The 16401-nt window shown below is 33.3% G+C and overlaps 1 protein-coding gene across 2 annotated transcripts; it reads right to left on the bottom strand.

The window, feature by feature from the left end:
• Positions 1 to 6911: 6911 nt before the first annotated feature.
• Positions 6912 to 14779, bottom strand: LOC139524063 (uncharacterized). 2 transcript variants are annotated; one of them, XM_071318621.1, is made up of 10 exons: positions 14345 to 14779; positions 13995 to 14119; positions 12320 to 12443; positions 11699 to 11804; positions 11122 to 11358; positions 10720 to 10820; positions 9213 to 9315; positions 8602 to 8728; positions 8102 to 8206; positions 6912 to 7345 (listed from the first exon to the last, which is right to left on the bottom strand). In XM_071318621.1, the coding sequence occupies exons 1-10, from the start codon at positions 14398 to 14400 to the stop codon at positions 7221 to 7223; spliced, it is 1209 nt and encodes a 402-aa protein (XP_071174722.1). In that variant the 5' UTR covers positions 14401 to 14779; the 3' UTR covers positions 6912 to 7220. The 2 variants fall into 2 exon arrangements, with proteins under 2 accessions (XP_071174722.1, XP_071174721.1); XM_071318620.1 differs by having other exon boundaries at positions 12272 to 12443; positions 14345 to 14773.
• Between the last annotated feature and the right edge of the window lie 1622 nt (positions 14780 to 16401).

Below are 16401 nucleotides of genomic sequence, written 5' to 3'. Positions count from 1 at the left end.
ATCGCCCAGGCGTTATTTTTTCATCAATAAATGTTTTAGTGTACGCTTTGAGATTTAAATCTTGCAATACATGTTCCATGGATGAATCCCCCATTTCTTCGTCAGTTGCTAAAATTTCATTGCATATGATACGGGTACTGAAGAACCGAAAAATTTTACCTCATCATAATAAAGAATACTCATCATAATAAAGAAGAGTGATCATAATAAAGACCAGGAAACTGGAAATGGGGAATGTGTCAAAGAGACAACAACCAGACTAAAGAGCGGAAAACAGCTGAAGGCCATCACTGGGTCTTCAATACAACGAGAAAATCATACACCTGGAGGCGTGCTTCAGCTGGCCCTTAATGTCTTTATGTGCTTTTATTCTCATAAAAACAATGTATTATATTAGTACAGAGATAACAACAATAACTATTTACAATATATACAAAACAAGGAGAGAGGTTACAGAAGGCAATGGCCAGTAGGACAAACAAAAGTATTAATATTTTGTATAAATAAACAAAATTTCTTTAGGACTGGTTATCGTGTATTCGACATAAGTTCCTAGAATTTGAATGTATTATGTCGTTGTACAAAATAGGAGGATAAATACATTGTTCGAAAAAAGTACATTCAAATACATGTATATAGTGATATTCGTCACCAAATTGTCAATTTTTACATAGATGGCAAACACGGTTTTCTCTCAATACGTTTCAATCGGCAATTTGTTATTTAAGGGTGCACATATTAAATGTCACGTTGTATTTTTGTAGTTAATGACACCTTTTAGCTGATGCTTAGAAAATATCCCTACCATCATTACCTTCCCTTACATTTGGCAAATGTGTTTGTCATCATAGCCAATATGAGGCTGACCTATCTTGTAAAAGAAGGCCATATCATGTTTGTGATACTTTTTTGTTAATCAGGAAAAAACTTGTTTGCATGAAATCGTATGCGTAACAATGTTTGTATGGCAGCATCTGCTGACAGCACGACTGCGCAAGTGCAACTGTTGTAAAAAGTTGAGGGGTACCGATTATATTGATTTTCTTACTATTATTTGGATGTTGTCCTCTTCTCAAAATGTGTAGGACCTTCAAATATGTTGTTGTTTCTATCTTATGAAAATAATGAGATTACCGAAGCGACAGTATCCACCAAAAACCACATGACGTGGACAAATGCAACTATAGGTCACTATACGGCCTTTGAACAACATAAAAACTCATACAATTCAATGACTAATAAAAAGCCCCAATGTTACAAAATGTAAAACAATTCATACGAGAAACAAACGGCATAATTTATGATACAACAAGTGTAACTATGTAGCTTTTTGTAACTCTCTATACCCTCGCTTAAAATATTCGTTAAAGGAGAAATTGACTAAAAATGTAAATTGCAGGGGGGAGGGGGCTCTGGATTTTAGAAACTAAGAAATGTGTCACACATGTCATAGATTATCATTATGTTTAAGAATATATCAGCATGACGATTAACAGGAAGTTGATGGATGATAAATCTGAAACCACATCACGTGGTTTGGTATGTTGTCATGAAGTCTGACAACAGAATTCGGAAAGTTCTTATTTGTAGACTTGTTCCCTAGAAAAATTCCAAGACAATTTTATACCAGTCCAATATTTGTTAAGATATAGTAGTATTCATGTTACAGGTAATTGATGGGCGACGAATCTGAAAACGCATCTCACAATTTGTTATGTTCTCATGGGTTTTGAAAAAAAGAAATCAGGAAATTTTGGTTTCTTATTATAATTCCTTGGAAAAATTAATGCGACGCTGAGTTCTTTGGACGCACATGCATACGAACAGACAGTGGGGGGAAACAGTGTACCCCTTCTCCGGATGGGGGTATAAAAACAAACGAAAATTATACATTACAGACAGACACTAGTGACAACCACTGACTTAAAGGTTTCTGACTGGCATTTAACGGAATTCATAAATGATAGGCCAACAGTATTTATTCAGACACATAAATGTGTCCTTAATGTAGATCCACATCTTTTACTTACAGAAAAGGTTAATATTTGCCCCCCCTCCCCCCTTTATAAGATTCTTTTATTTTTGTTACAAGGTGGTGTGAGTCTAAAATTTGTATACGACATTTGAACAGCTCAAAGTCGGCACAAAAAAAAACATGTAATCAATATTCTGTTTTTAATAATAGATAAGTAGATATAAGAAGATGTGGTATGAGTGCCACTGAGACAACTCTCCATCTAAGTCACGTCTTATAAAAGTAAGGAGCCTTGGCTCACACACGCAAGCTATTATGAATGGCCCCATAAATTACTAGTGTAAAACTTGTCAAACGGGAAAACCAACAGTCTAATCTATATAAAAAACGGAAAACGAGAAAAACTTATGAACCTTATCAACAACCGACAACTGCTGAACATCAGATTCCTGATTTAGGACAGGTGCAAACAATAACAGCGGGCTTAAATGTTTTGATGGTACCAAACCTTCACCAAGTGTCTGTTTAAAATATATAATAAAATTGAATTTTACTGTACGTATTGCTGTGTGTTTGTTTATTTTATTTGGCTAAAGGTATAGATGGTGGGCTGAGATCTCATAAAGTACATGTGTAATCCCGACGAATTTTTTAGCCTGAGTGTCCCAAGTCAGGAACCTCGGACCTTTGTTAGTCTTGTATGTTTCTTTTTAATTGTAGTTCATTTATATGTTCGGAGTTTAATGTGACGTCCATTTTCATTAAACATGTACACGTTTGTTTCGGGTTAGCTAAAGCCTGATCCGAGTGCGGGATTTTATCGCTGTGTTGAAGACTCATTGGTGGCCTCAGGCTATTTCTGCTCTTTAGTCGGGTTGTTGTCTCTTTCACTGTGACACATTCCCAATTTCCATTTTGAATTGTATAATAGGTCTTAATCGCTCGGAGAATCATAACTGACAAAAATATAACAAAAAGACGAGCACTGAATCTGATGAGATTCATGATTTAGGAAAGGCACGAACTAGTCTGTGTAACAACAGCATCACGTGACGGTGCAAATACGATCATATACGAACGTGCAACAAAAACCAGTAAAGGAAAAGCACATTCATGCGTGCAATATATTTTTTTATAAGCTCTCCATCAAAAACTCTCTCGACCATTTATTTTAATCGTGTTGAATGCATGTCATTATTGAAGTTCTAGTAAATATTAATTTATATACAATTCAAATAAATATTTTATTTACTTGTACGTCTCGCCTTATGAATACAATTACACAATACAATTATAAAAGACACATTTTTCTATACATGTATTAAGCCAATATGTACAGACTCATGAGAGACGATAAATACTAATATATATAAAAACAACATACATATACAGTAATGAATATTAAAAACATAAAAATATACAGCATATACCTTATAACATTTTAAACATTAAATCAAGGATTTTGTCATGTAAGTTAAATGTCTTTTAAAATGTATTTAATCTAGATATTATTGATTATTTACGTTTTCGCCCTTTAATATTCATGCTGATGATTACGATGTTACCTATGTCATGACATTGTTGTTAAATAAATAGATAGCCAAATGTATAGGATATTTATAATATATATCTAACAGAGAACCACGAATCGAAATCCAGAGACAGTACCATAACAAGAAAATCAATTACAAGGATAAAACCGAACATTGGTTAAGACAAAATTGATGTTCATTCTCCTTTTAGGGCATTTGTAGTGATGCCGGACATAATTTAATCCTCCGCTATATGTCATAGAAACGCGTTCATTGGGTGTCTTCCTCGAATGCCAACATTTTATATGTTACCCTTAAACGCCAACACAAATATTTCAATTGATTTTTATTATGATATTTGGTGTTTTTATAACTATTTAAATGTATTTATAAGTATCAAACTGTTAAAAATAATTAGTGAACTTGATAAAATTGCAACAATCTATCACTTTTTAGTAAGAAAAAATAGTAGATTTTGGGGTTGAAATTATTATTAATTTTAAAGAAAGAAAGAAAATTAAAACATTTTTATTACTTTTTATTAAAAAAAAGATATTTTGGAAATGGAAATGTTTATTAACTTAAGACATATTAGAAATATTAATGTAATTTTAGTTATATTCAATTATTTCAAACTTAAAAAGGGATATTAGAGATTCATTTAATTCCATATCATTTTAATTGATTAATTTAGTTAATAGTTAATATGAACTTACAATACAAAAGGGTGTAATATTATAATCAAGAAAAATATTCTGAACAACTGGACAAAATAAAACATAGTAATCTAACACGAGATACAAAGTTTCAACAAATCCGATCAAGTAATATGGGAGGATATTACAGCACACACAACTATAGAAATATTGAAAAGAAACATCAAAGTCCAAAGAGTCTAATGTAGAATTTGTACAAAATGGAATTCCTGACAATATGCACATGTTGACTTTGTGATGCAACACTTTTCAAAGTTTCATTTTAAGAGAATCCATATTTGTTCAAGCAGCAACAGCAAAAAATGATTTTCAACAACTTGGCAAAAACGAACTAGATCTAGCTACTTGTAAGTAGATCAAAGGATGTTGGCATTCAAGGAATAAACCGTTCATTGTAACCCTTTGAGAGCTTCTCAAAATCCAATTGCGCAAGTTTTACATGAACGATATATGGTATTTCTTTTTATTTACCCCCAGAAACATTAAATGTGTATCCCTCTTTAAGAAATAGCTATCAAAGGTACCAATATTATAATTCTATACGTCAGACGCGCGTTTCGTCTACATAAGACTCATAAGTGACGCTAAGATCAAAATAATTATAAAGCCAAACAAGCACAAATTTGAAGAGCATTGAGGAAGCAAAATTCCAAATGTTGTACCAAATACGCTAAGGTAATCTATTCCTGGGATGAGAAAATCTTTAGTTTTTCGATAAATTCAGAGTTTTGTTGCAGGAAATTTAAAAAAAAAAATAACCATGTAATTAATATGCATGTCAACACCGAAGTGCTGACTACTGGACTGGTGATACCCTTGGGTACGAAACGTCCACCAGCAGTGGCATCGACCCAGTGGTGTAAATAGTTATCAAAGGTACCAGGATTATAATTTAATACGCCAGACGCGCGTTTTGTCTACATACGACTCATCAGTGACGCTCAGAACAAAATAATTATAAGCCAAACAAGTACAAAGTTGAAGAGCATTGAGGACCCAAAATGCCAAAACGATGTGCCAAATACGGCTAAGGTAATCTATTCCTGGGATAGGAAAATCCTTAGTTTTTCGAAAACTAAAAAGTTTTGTGAACAGGAAATTTATAAAAATGACCATACAATTGATATTCAGAAGTGCTAACTACTGGGCTGATGATACCCTCGGAGACGAAACGTCCACTAGCAGTGGCATCGACCCAGTGGTGTAAACCATACACAGTGATTGACCAAAAACATTGTTATTCCTTCTCATGAAAGACATACAATAATTGTTTGTCAATGTTATAGAATGTTTAAATAAACTGTAACAGGAAGTCAATTGGAACAAAAAGAAAGATTTGAAGGTCAACTCCTAAACGTGTTAGCTTTATACATAGTATTATTATAAACACCCCTTATTTTCAAATTCCTGTTGGCAGAATATTCGGGATAAACTTAAGTAAAATATTTTACATACTTATTTTATATATATATGTGCTAAAATATTTTCAGTAATGAAGATATAAAGTTCATTAAAATTCGAGACATCACTCTAAAGACGCGCATATATATCAAATTGAGTACAATAAAACACATTCCATAAGATAGTACATCCCCATGAAGGAAATTAAAATTCTTTCCGAACAAATCTTAACTAGCGTAAACTAGGTTTTCATGATATCACAGAGCAATATTAATCTTCAAGAAACGAGTCATACTGGGGTATGTTGACTCGCAAATTCAAATATCTCTGTTGTTTGTTTTTATTATGTACATTGTAGCTCCCTGCTTGGATAGACATGGTAAGCATAGACCTATGTCTTTACGGTAAATAAATCTCTCTGAATATGTTTCGAAATCCGTGTCTAGACTTGTTTAAATGATAATTAGATGGTCGCAGACCTGGAACTAACAACACATTCCTTATTTATAAAGATATAATCAAATACAATCATTTACCAAGTGTAAAAGAGAATCGAAAGATACCAGATGGACATTCAAACTCATAAGACGAAAATAAACCGACAACGAAATGGCTAAAAAACAAAGAAAAATACCAACAGACAAACAATAGTACACAAAACACAACACTTAAAACAAAGACTGAGCAACACGCACCCACTCACAAAACTGGGGGCGATCTCTAGTAATTAGGAGAAGGGTAAGCAGATCCTGCCTGCTCCACCTTTGGTACCAGTCATGTTGCTCATGTTAGCGCAAACCCGGTTAATTAATGAATACATCTTCTGTTGTCCATGGTTTTAGATTTTGCTATTTCGTGGCGGCTAGTTTTTATTGGTGGAAGAAGCCGGAGTGTCCATCGTCTCTTGGATAGGAAAACTAACAATCCTAGTCAATTAAGATAAGAGTCGAGTGTACCCGCACGAGCAGGGTTCGAACTCACAACCTCAGTGTTGAATCGTGGTTTTAGAGCTTGCAAGTCAACTGATAAAGATTATCCAGAAATTGCATCGACAATGTATAAATTTTACTTTTTGCAAGGCATCGCAGAAGGCTGTCATAGTCTTGTTCTATCTGAGAAAAATACTGTTACTTATTATTGATATTAAAGGAAAGAGACAAGAAACATGAATGTGAGATCATTACCCTTTTAGATTAAGAAGAAACATACTGATTAGTTTAGCACTTTACAGAATGAAGAAAACTCGGTACAAATAGAAATTCATTGTTAAATAATGTATAAAACCAATTCGAAAAATAATTATTTAATAAATTATAATTATAGCTTCCATCAACTCAAATATATTCAACAATAACATACAGCACAAACACCTCTAATTCCTTGTAATCTCTGATCACACATACACACACACACACTTTTCCATACTACTAACTCGCTCAAACTTACACATACATTCTCTCACACAAACTCCCTTCGTTTCCACCTACACACATTTTCTCAATTACACAGACCGGAACACGTGTACTGATACTACTCAATATTGAAACATGATCAAAGTACACTTGTAGTTATGACCATTTTCCACTGTGGTTATGTTTAGTTCATGTTTTCTGTAGTCTTGCAAAAGAATCCCCATCTCTTTTGACTCCATGGGTTTGTCTTATACCATCCAAAGGCAACTTCTGACTCGTCTGTAGCGACCTTCAACTTTACAATCATTCCTGAAAACAAAATTCGAGGTAAATTTTTCTGTGTTCATAAAACTGAGAAAAAAATCCAATATTGTATACAACAAAATGCCAAACACTGTCCTCTGGTTTGATTTTTGATTTTTTTATAATTAATTTTGTATATTATAGTTCAATTATGTACTTGAAAATCCTATACATATTATAATGTCATTATTCTTTTGTTTGATTTGTGTCGTTTGGTTGCTGTTTCGTTGGCGTAACCCGCACATCAGTTTACATTTTAATCAAACATTTGTCAAATAGGAATGAAATGATTTGCCCTATTCCTCTGATACATGACATTTCATATAGACACTACGTGTCTTATGGAACCGTTGACTATAAACGTTTGGCCTGGGTCTTCAGTGGCGGATCTAGGGTAGGGTGTTGGAACCAACCTTTTTTACGAACAATATTTTTGAAAGGAGACACATTATCGGTACCCCCTTTATCCTGGATTGGGAACCTCGCCTTAATAAATGGCTGGATCCGCCCCTGGTCTTATTTATAATTTGGATTGCAGTCTAATTGACGTATTGAGCCACATCTCGTCTTATTCATAGAGCTATTACTTTTTTTTCATATTGGAGCAAACAACTGGAGAGGTATTTCTAAAAATAAATATAACCTGGTACGTCATATTATTTCTATTATTGATATAGCTGTATCTTCTTATGTTTCTTTAAAATTGTTGAAATTGCATGTAATGTCCATAAACATTATTAAAACCCATTATAATAACTTTACCTTCTTTGATTTTGACAAGGCACTCGTTTGTTTTCTTTGACAAATCCTTTGTCTTCACATAAGTGTTGCTTACAAAATTGAACTGGTTGTCTTGGCAATTGGTGTCTGCAAAATGAAATATTTGGAACGTTTTTAGAAATAATTGAAATTGTCCAATAGTAAAAACAAATATAGTGTATCAGTGTGGCAATTTGGGCGAATGGAAACCTCAGATGTCTAAAGAATATTGTAGTTATGATGTATTTTGTTTGACAGATTTGCTCTGGCTCTATGTTGTGTTTTGTGTACTATTATTTGTATGCCTGTCGTTGTTTTTTTCCTTTTTAGACAAGGTGCTGTCAGTTTATTTTGGACTTTTGAGTTTGAATATCCCTTTGGTATATATCGCCTCCCTTTTATGAGAAAGACCGTCGCAATTTGAAACTGACGAAGTATTTTTGAAGAAATGTTTGGCGTTATTCAATCAAAATTTACGTTACAAATTAAAACAACTGACTTACTATTGTTATTGCGTTGTTCGTTTGTCAGATCAGATGGTTGTTCTTTCGTTATCTGCATGTCAGATTTGTAATTAACATATTGTATATCTGGAAGCTTGACTTTAAATCCGTTTGCAGCTTGGAATTCCTACATAAAAATTCTTACTTTAATCAATATTGCCAACAAGACTAACGAAACGTATGTATAAGAAGAGATCGATTTTAAGGAATAGTTCAAAACGTATTCGCAAAATAGGACAAGAAGATTTTTCAGGGATAGTCCAATATGTATACGCAAAATAGAAAAACAAAATTTTCAAGGGATAGTCCAATATGTACATGTATGCGCAAAACATAACAAAACAATTTTTAAGGGATTCATAGTCCAATATGTACAAATGTATGCACAAAATAGAACAACAAGAGATTAAAAAAGATTATTTTCCATTTTACAGTTTGTAATCTTTAAATTGGTGTTTATTTTAGTTTAGGAAAGGAAACCTAACGTTTCAACGGTTTGTGAAATTGAAGATTTTGTATTGATGTAAACAGGGTAGACTACCGATCGAAAGAATAAGGCAAATGTTAATGTTCAAAACTACAATAGAAACACATTTTGTTTTAAAAACTACCTGTGGTGAACTGAACTGGTATTTGGAACTAAGTTTCTCTATGATTGATTCTGCAGCCAATCTGCAGTCAAAGTCGTCAACGTGTGGAAGTACTTCATACAGTCTACAAGACAAAAGAAAAGTCAATCAGTGAACTGTTAACGGTGGCGCACTACGTTTGCGCGCATTTGGGGATTAAAATGTTTAACGTTTGCGCGCAGCTTTTGATTACATTTGCGCGCATTCATTTTACAGGTAAATTCAGGTAAAAATTTAAATTAAATTACAATTGACTATATATATTTTTCATTTTCATAATAAACATGACTATCAATTATTAATTTTGAAAATATTTCTTAATTCAAATTATAATTTGTTCATATAAAATTGTAAAACAAATTTAAAAGTGAGCATTATAAACTCCGTAGTATAGCTTAAGGATGTACTAAGGTGAGGTTAGTTAAAATTTAAGAAATTAAGAAATTAAAATTGGTACTTTAAGCTGGTAAAGCATCAACTAATTCAGAATAAAAAGTGTTTCAATGAATAGTGATCGTTTTTAAAATTAGTAAATAATTTAAGTTATTTTTTTAAAGTTACACCAAGGCACAAACATGGAGTTTCGGCACGTAACAACATGTGAAGTAATGAATTTATCAATTATACCTTCACCTTTTTTAAGATTAGCTATGTTTAAGCATTTTAACAATTTTATCTGTATAGATTTCTAGGATTTAGTGCTTGTGCAAAATAAAACGGAATTATCTTGCTCGAAATCCCACTTCCACCTCACCGTTGGTGAGCAGGGTAAATAAATAAGTATTATTACCTGTATTTTACCTGGGTTTACCTGTCAAAAAATGCGCGCAATTGTAATCAAAAGCTGCGCGCAAACGTAATGATTTTTTCGCGGAAATGTAGTGGTCATGCGCGCAAACGTAATGCACCGGTTTACGGGTATATAAGATAACCCAATCAAAACATTAATAAAGCAATCGAAATATATATTAATCAATAAAAACATAGATAGATTAAAAAAAAAACCTTTACATAAATCAATAAAAGAAATAATGGTTTGTTATTCTTTTTCTAAGAAATATTATTGGATCGCTTACATGAAAAAGATTTTTTTTTTTTACAACTTTGCCTCTTTCCTATTTGGGCTGTCCCGATTTAGTTGACATATAAAGGGAAGAAAGTGTCCTTTTACAATAATTATCACAGATTTCTTAACCAATGAATAATAAAATAATCACTACAAGATTTGTGTATTACCAGTATTCAAATAATTCTAAAATGTTAACCCTGAAAGTATTATATTGACACTTCCCGTTCCATTGTTTTAAAATAAGAGCCGAAAACATACAATTTACCTTAAAAGGACACCTAACTTCTACCCTTGATACTACAATTAAGTGTCCTTTTTATTTTGCTATATTGTAGGAGTGCTGTCCCATTGACAACCGTTTTATTGCCACTTACACTCGTTAATACAACACATGTATACACATTAAATGAAATAACTTACATGTTTGTTTGTGTTGTAAGAATATATTTCATAGAGAGCAATCCACTGTGAATACGATCTGTTAAGTTGAATCGTATATCGTCCAATAGGTCTCTTTCAAGCTAGATAATATATAATTAAAAATGTCGTATAAACAAACTATTTAACACAGCCTTACTAAATGGATTAAAAATTAACAAGATAACGTTATGATACTTGTAATCTGCCAATAATAGTATCTGCGAGTGAAAGTTCAAATACATTATAATTTATTGTTCTTTGCTCAGAATATACAGTTCGTACATTACACAGTCTTTTAAATTACAATTGTCGTCTGCGATTGATTATTGACTCTTTTAAAACGATAAAAATTTGAATATTCAAAAATTGTTTTGATCTCTTAATTTTTTCTGTTAAACTAACCAATTTCAAAGCATTTCTAGTCACTTTCTCTTTTGTCAGCAAAGTTTGGTATCTCTGGTTTGAATCTTCTGCTTTCTGTATTTTATAATTAAGCGTCGTCTGCAACTGTGTTATGCTGTCATCGCGAGCTTTAAGATGTTTGCTGGACAGTTTGTCCGCCAAATGGTTTCGTGACAGTTTGGCAGTCTTCAGGCATAACTCGTACTTCTGTACTTTACTGTTGGCAATCCAACACATCTTGAAAATGAAGTAACTTAAAGATTAGTTCTAGTTGTAAGTCATATAACAAAAAACACATCCTTTATTTTTTCAACTTCTGCAAATCGATGTGCTAAGATTAAAAAGTATAGAAACAAATGTATGTAGTTTGACAAATATCGACAATTGTTTTAATATGGGAGATTGGAGAACAATAGTTACTATGGCTGCGGTTTTGGTCTCAAAAACGTTGCCGCAAAATTCATTTGAGCAAAAATTTTCAAGTATTATACAACTTTTGAATAGATTAGTTGAAAACATTTTTATTAAACTTATAACTTGTGAAATAGTACAAATGTAGTGTATGCTGTAAAATTACCTCTTGTTGTCTTTGAAGTTCCTTATACAAATAAGTGTGAGCTCTCCTTAATTTTTGCATTTCGTCAATCTGTGTTTGGTATTCTTCGGTTTTTATCTGATCAAATCTGAAAATATGCAATCAATTATGAAATTTCGTTACAAAGCGCATGGAGTTCAAAACTTTTCTTTAATGTCTTTAATCGTAGAACAGTATACGTTTGTATAAAATTTGTATATGCATATATATGTAGATTGTCTTTTCAATTAAAGAGATAAATTGTTTCTTTTCTTGTTTAACAAAAATGTGTTTTAGCATTAAGCAAAGAGTTCCACTCTCAAATCGTGCTGGAGACCTTCTTGACTGTGTTAAAAGCCTTGAGCACTGTGACCTTTAGATAAAGAACAGCGACGAAACGTTGTTACTTTGCTTTTTTACATTTGCGTGTAGTGATTATGTGTTATGAATAGATACATTTATTTCTATTATAGAATGAGAAAACAAAATATCCCTTTTGTGTAATGGAGCCTTTATTTGGCAAAGAATACAAGAAAACATTTATAAAGGTTGTACTATCTAAATCAAATAACTTACGTTGGAATTGGCAGAATGCTGTCAGATGAAGAAATTAGTTTAACGAACTTGTTCTGGATTCTTCCAGCAACGGACTTCTTCGTACTACTATTGCTTGCTGTCTCGTGGGCTCCAACAACACCCAACACCATTTCAGTCAGTAAATAAAACAACTTGTTTATTTCTGGAAATTCTGGAAAAATAAAAATCATGCAAGTTGCTCGAATGAATGTGCTGCTAGAATATATAAACAACGTGTCTCTTTTAATCATCAGTTTTCACATGTCTGTATCTGTCTGTATCTGTATCGTTACGTCCAAGGTACCAATACTGGCTTTTACTCGACGGGAGAGAGAGCGCCTATTGTCGGCGTTGTAGAGCTGTTTTGAAGCTCTCAACTGATTTGGCGCACACTATTTCTTCTTCCAGTTGGTTCCAGTGAATCACAGTCTTGACAAAGAATGAGTTTTTAAATTGCTCAGTTTTACAGTTTGTAGTTTCAATTGCCTTTGAGTTGTTTTTAACTGAGTTGTTCACTATGTTTGTGCTCTCAAAGTCTACAAAGCGTGTCGGTTTGATTGTTCTTTTGGTTTTGCTTTTTACCAAAAATTCGTCAGGTTTGATAGCTGGGACCAAACCCTCAACCACTTTGTACAGAAATACCAGTCTTTGGCTTGTTCTTCTGGATTGTAGGTTTTCAAGTTCCAGTACTGTTAGCATTTTGGTGACCGATCCTTCTTCTCTTGATTTATAGTCCCCTGTGATGAATCGAGCTGCTCTTTTTTGTATTCTTTCTAATTGGTTGATGTTGTTTGATGTATAAGGGTCCCATACAATTGCCCCGTATTCCATCGTAGATCTCACCAATGAAATGTATGCTGTTTTCTTGCAGTCTTTTGGGCAGAATCTTAGATTTCGTCTAAGAAAGCCTAGTGTAGAATTTGCTTTCTTAGTTACATTTGAAATGTGGGTGGTCCATTTCAGATCGTCCGATATCTGTAGTCCTAGGTATGGATTGTGTTTGACCTGTTGGAGTATGTGTCCATCAAGGGTATAGAACTTCTGGCTTTTGTTCTTAATGCTCAGGATGTAACATTTCTTTGCATTGAAGCGCATACCCCAGTCTTTGGCCCATTTTTCTAGGCTAACCAGATCTTGTTGTAACAGTGTGTGGTCCCGTTGTGTTTTTATATTTCTGTACAGCAGACAATCATCAGCAAAAAGTCTAACAGTTGATTTTACTGAGTCTGGGAGATCATTGATATGACAGAGGAAGAGAAGGGGGCCGAGTACGGTTCCTTAGCTTGTGGCACTCCTGAGTCCACTGTAGCTTCTTCAGATTCCTCTCCATCAATGACAACCTTCATCCTTCTCTGAGTTAGAACACATGTAACTCAGAACTTATTGATATCAAATTTAAAAAAAAAACAAGTGAAAGATTGAGAAACAATGAACATTCAGAACGTTTAATTTGAATTGATTTTTAAAAAAAATGGTAATGGCCATTATCTCGGAAGTGCTTATCGACAAAACGATTCAATTGTTTTTATATAAAAATAAAAATAAAAAGACTGCTTAAAATTGATCTCTGTTATATATGAAATCACTTACATTTGTATGTGCATGCCTATGGCCGAGGTTTATTCCAAACAATGTTAGTATCATGTCACGGTTTCCTTTTATTCGATACATGTTTTTCTTAAATTTTGATATTTTTCACCCAATAAAAATAACCTAAGCCTACCTATATTCTGTCTGTATGCCATCATCTTGTGCATGACAGTTTTAATTTGTTCTCTGGGGAAATCTGCAGTTTCCGAATTGAAGTTGACTTCAAGAGATTCACTTATTGTAGCGAAAACATCGATTCTGAAAGAAGAAAATATAATCTACGTTTTACTTTTGAAGACGATCTTCCTATGGTGTTAATAAGTTGTGTTTGTATATGACTTTTGGCAATTTATCTTTTAGATTAATTAATTAATAACAAAGATAAAATATTATATAAAAAAAGCGGGCCGTTAAACTAAACAAAAGATAGATTCCTAATGAAACTATATAAAATTGCCGAACATTTTCAATATAAAAACTTACGTTCTGTGTGTAACAGATGAAATACTGTAAATATCTGGAAAATAGACACAATCCATGTTCTTTTCTTTGATTTCTTTCAAAAACACTGATACTCAAAAATGTTCTTGCAGGGCTTTCCTTCGTAGTGAGGGAAAGATAGCCCGAATGGCGCCAATAGGTAACGTCATAATCTCGACGTCTTTCTGTTGGACGTTGGAATAAAGGTAGAACGTCACAGGTAAAGCTATTTTTAGTTGGTTGCTGGACAAAAATGTAAAACACGGCGAAATCTTTACGGCAGAGTAGACCTATAGTATTTTGAATTTTAGAGAAAATGTGTATGCATCTACATATACTTTGTTCAACTGCATCTAAATAAACTTCAAGTCAGGTATTTCACATCCAATTTGTTAAGGTGATATTCTGTACAAAGCACAAAAATGTCAGTATTCACCCAAAAGCTCACAAAACCTTTAAACAGACTTATCAAGAAGGGTAATAGATACGATACTGTTAAATTAATCCCACAGGTCATTGAAAGATTGTATATTTTGGCTTTAATATTGATTCACTTATAGGATCTTTGCATCGGAAGTAAACACATTTATTCTAAAACCAGTTGTTGGCATGACACGGGTTATGTTCTTCTCATATAGTTTACGATGGTATGATACTAAACCCCTAACAGGCGGGATTGTGTCTGATATTCATATGATGAAGACATAATATTTCAATAAGTTTAATTGAGGTCTGGAGCTGGCATGTCAGTAACTGCTAGTAGTATGTTGTTGTTAATATATTATTGTCATTCTGTTTATTTATTTTTTTGTTCCCTTTTCTGACATCGGACTCGGACTTCTCTTTAACTGAGTTTACTGTGCGTATTCTTATGCGTTTGGTTTTTTTCTACATTAATTTGAGGTATAGAGAGAGGGTTGAGATCTCAAAAAACATGTTTAACCCCGCCGCTTTTTTGCGCCTGTCACAAGTCAGGAGCCTCTGACCTTTGTTAGTCTTGTATGATTTTTAATTTTAGCTTCTTGTGTATAATTCGGAGTTAAGTATGACGTCCATTATCACTGAACTAGTGTACATATTTGTTATGGGCCAGCTGAAGGATGCCTCAGGGTGCGGGAGTTTCTCGCTGCATTGAAGACCCATTGGTAGCCTTCTGTTGTTGTCTGCTCTATTGTCGGATTGTCTCTTTGACACAATCCCCATTTCTACATTTTCAATTTTATTACAATCTATTATGTGAAATAATGTAAAAAAAGAAGATGTGGTATGATTGCCAATGAGAGAACTTTCCACAAGACACCAAATGACTCAGAAATTAGCAACTATAGGTCACCATACGGCCTTCAACAAATAGAAAAGTGCATACCGCATAGTCAGCTATAAAAGGCCCCGAAATGACAAATGTTAAGCACTCATATTACAACTTACACGAGAAAACAAACAACCTAGTTTATGTACAGAAAATGAACGAAAAACAAATATGTAACACATCAACAAACGATAAACACTGCATTACAACCCTTCCCCTAACAGTGATGTTACAATACAACAGAAGAACGACTATAAATGTGCAGAATCCTAGTAATTGCGTCAATGTTTTTCTCATTATTTGCGATTTAATGAAAAATTGTTTAAAAAATGATCAAAAAATGACCCGTTAAAGCTTGGAACATAAATTTTCCGTTTTAATGACACAGTTTTTATATGGGTTCACTGTTTCTATATTTCTTCCAATTTGGTGATGTCTATCCGAATCATTTTGCAAAGAATTCCGCTAAAACCGGTGTTAGGTCAAATATTTGCAATGAGATGATAGTTTTTTTTGTTTTGCTCCATGTTGAAGGCCACACTGTAACTTTGAAATATAAAACAGCAATACAAGTGTTGTTCCTTTGCTTTCGTGATTTGTTGCTCCTTTGCTTTCGTGATTCTTTGCTCCTTTGCTTTCGTGATTCGTTGCTCCTTTGCTTTCGTGATTCTTTGCTCCTTTGCTTTCGTGATTCGTTGCTCCTTTGCTTTCGTGATTCTTTGCTCCTTTGCTCTCGTGATTCGTTGCTCCT

This window comes from Mytilus edulis, chromosome 5, assembly GCF_963676685.1.
Source record: "Mytilus edulis chromosome 5, xbMytEdul2.2, whole genome shotgun sequence".
Classification (NCBI taxonomy): Eukaryota; Metazoa; Mollusca; class Bivalvia; order Mytilida; family Mytilidae; genus Mytilus; species Mytilus edulis.
The sequence above is the reverse complement of the archived record's forward strand: the minus strand, read 5'-3'. Positions and strand labels throughout refer to the sequence as shown.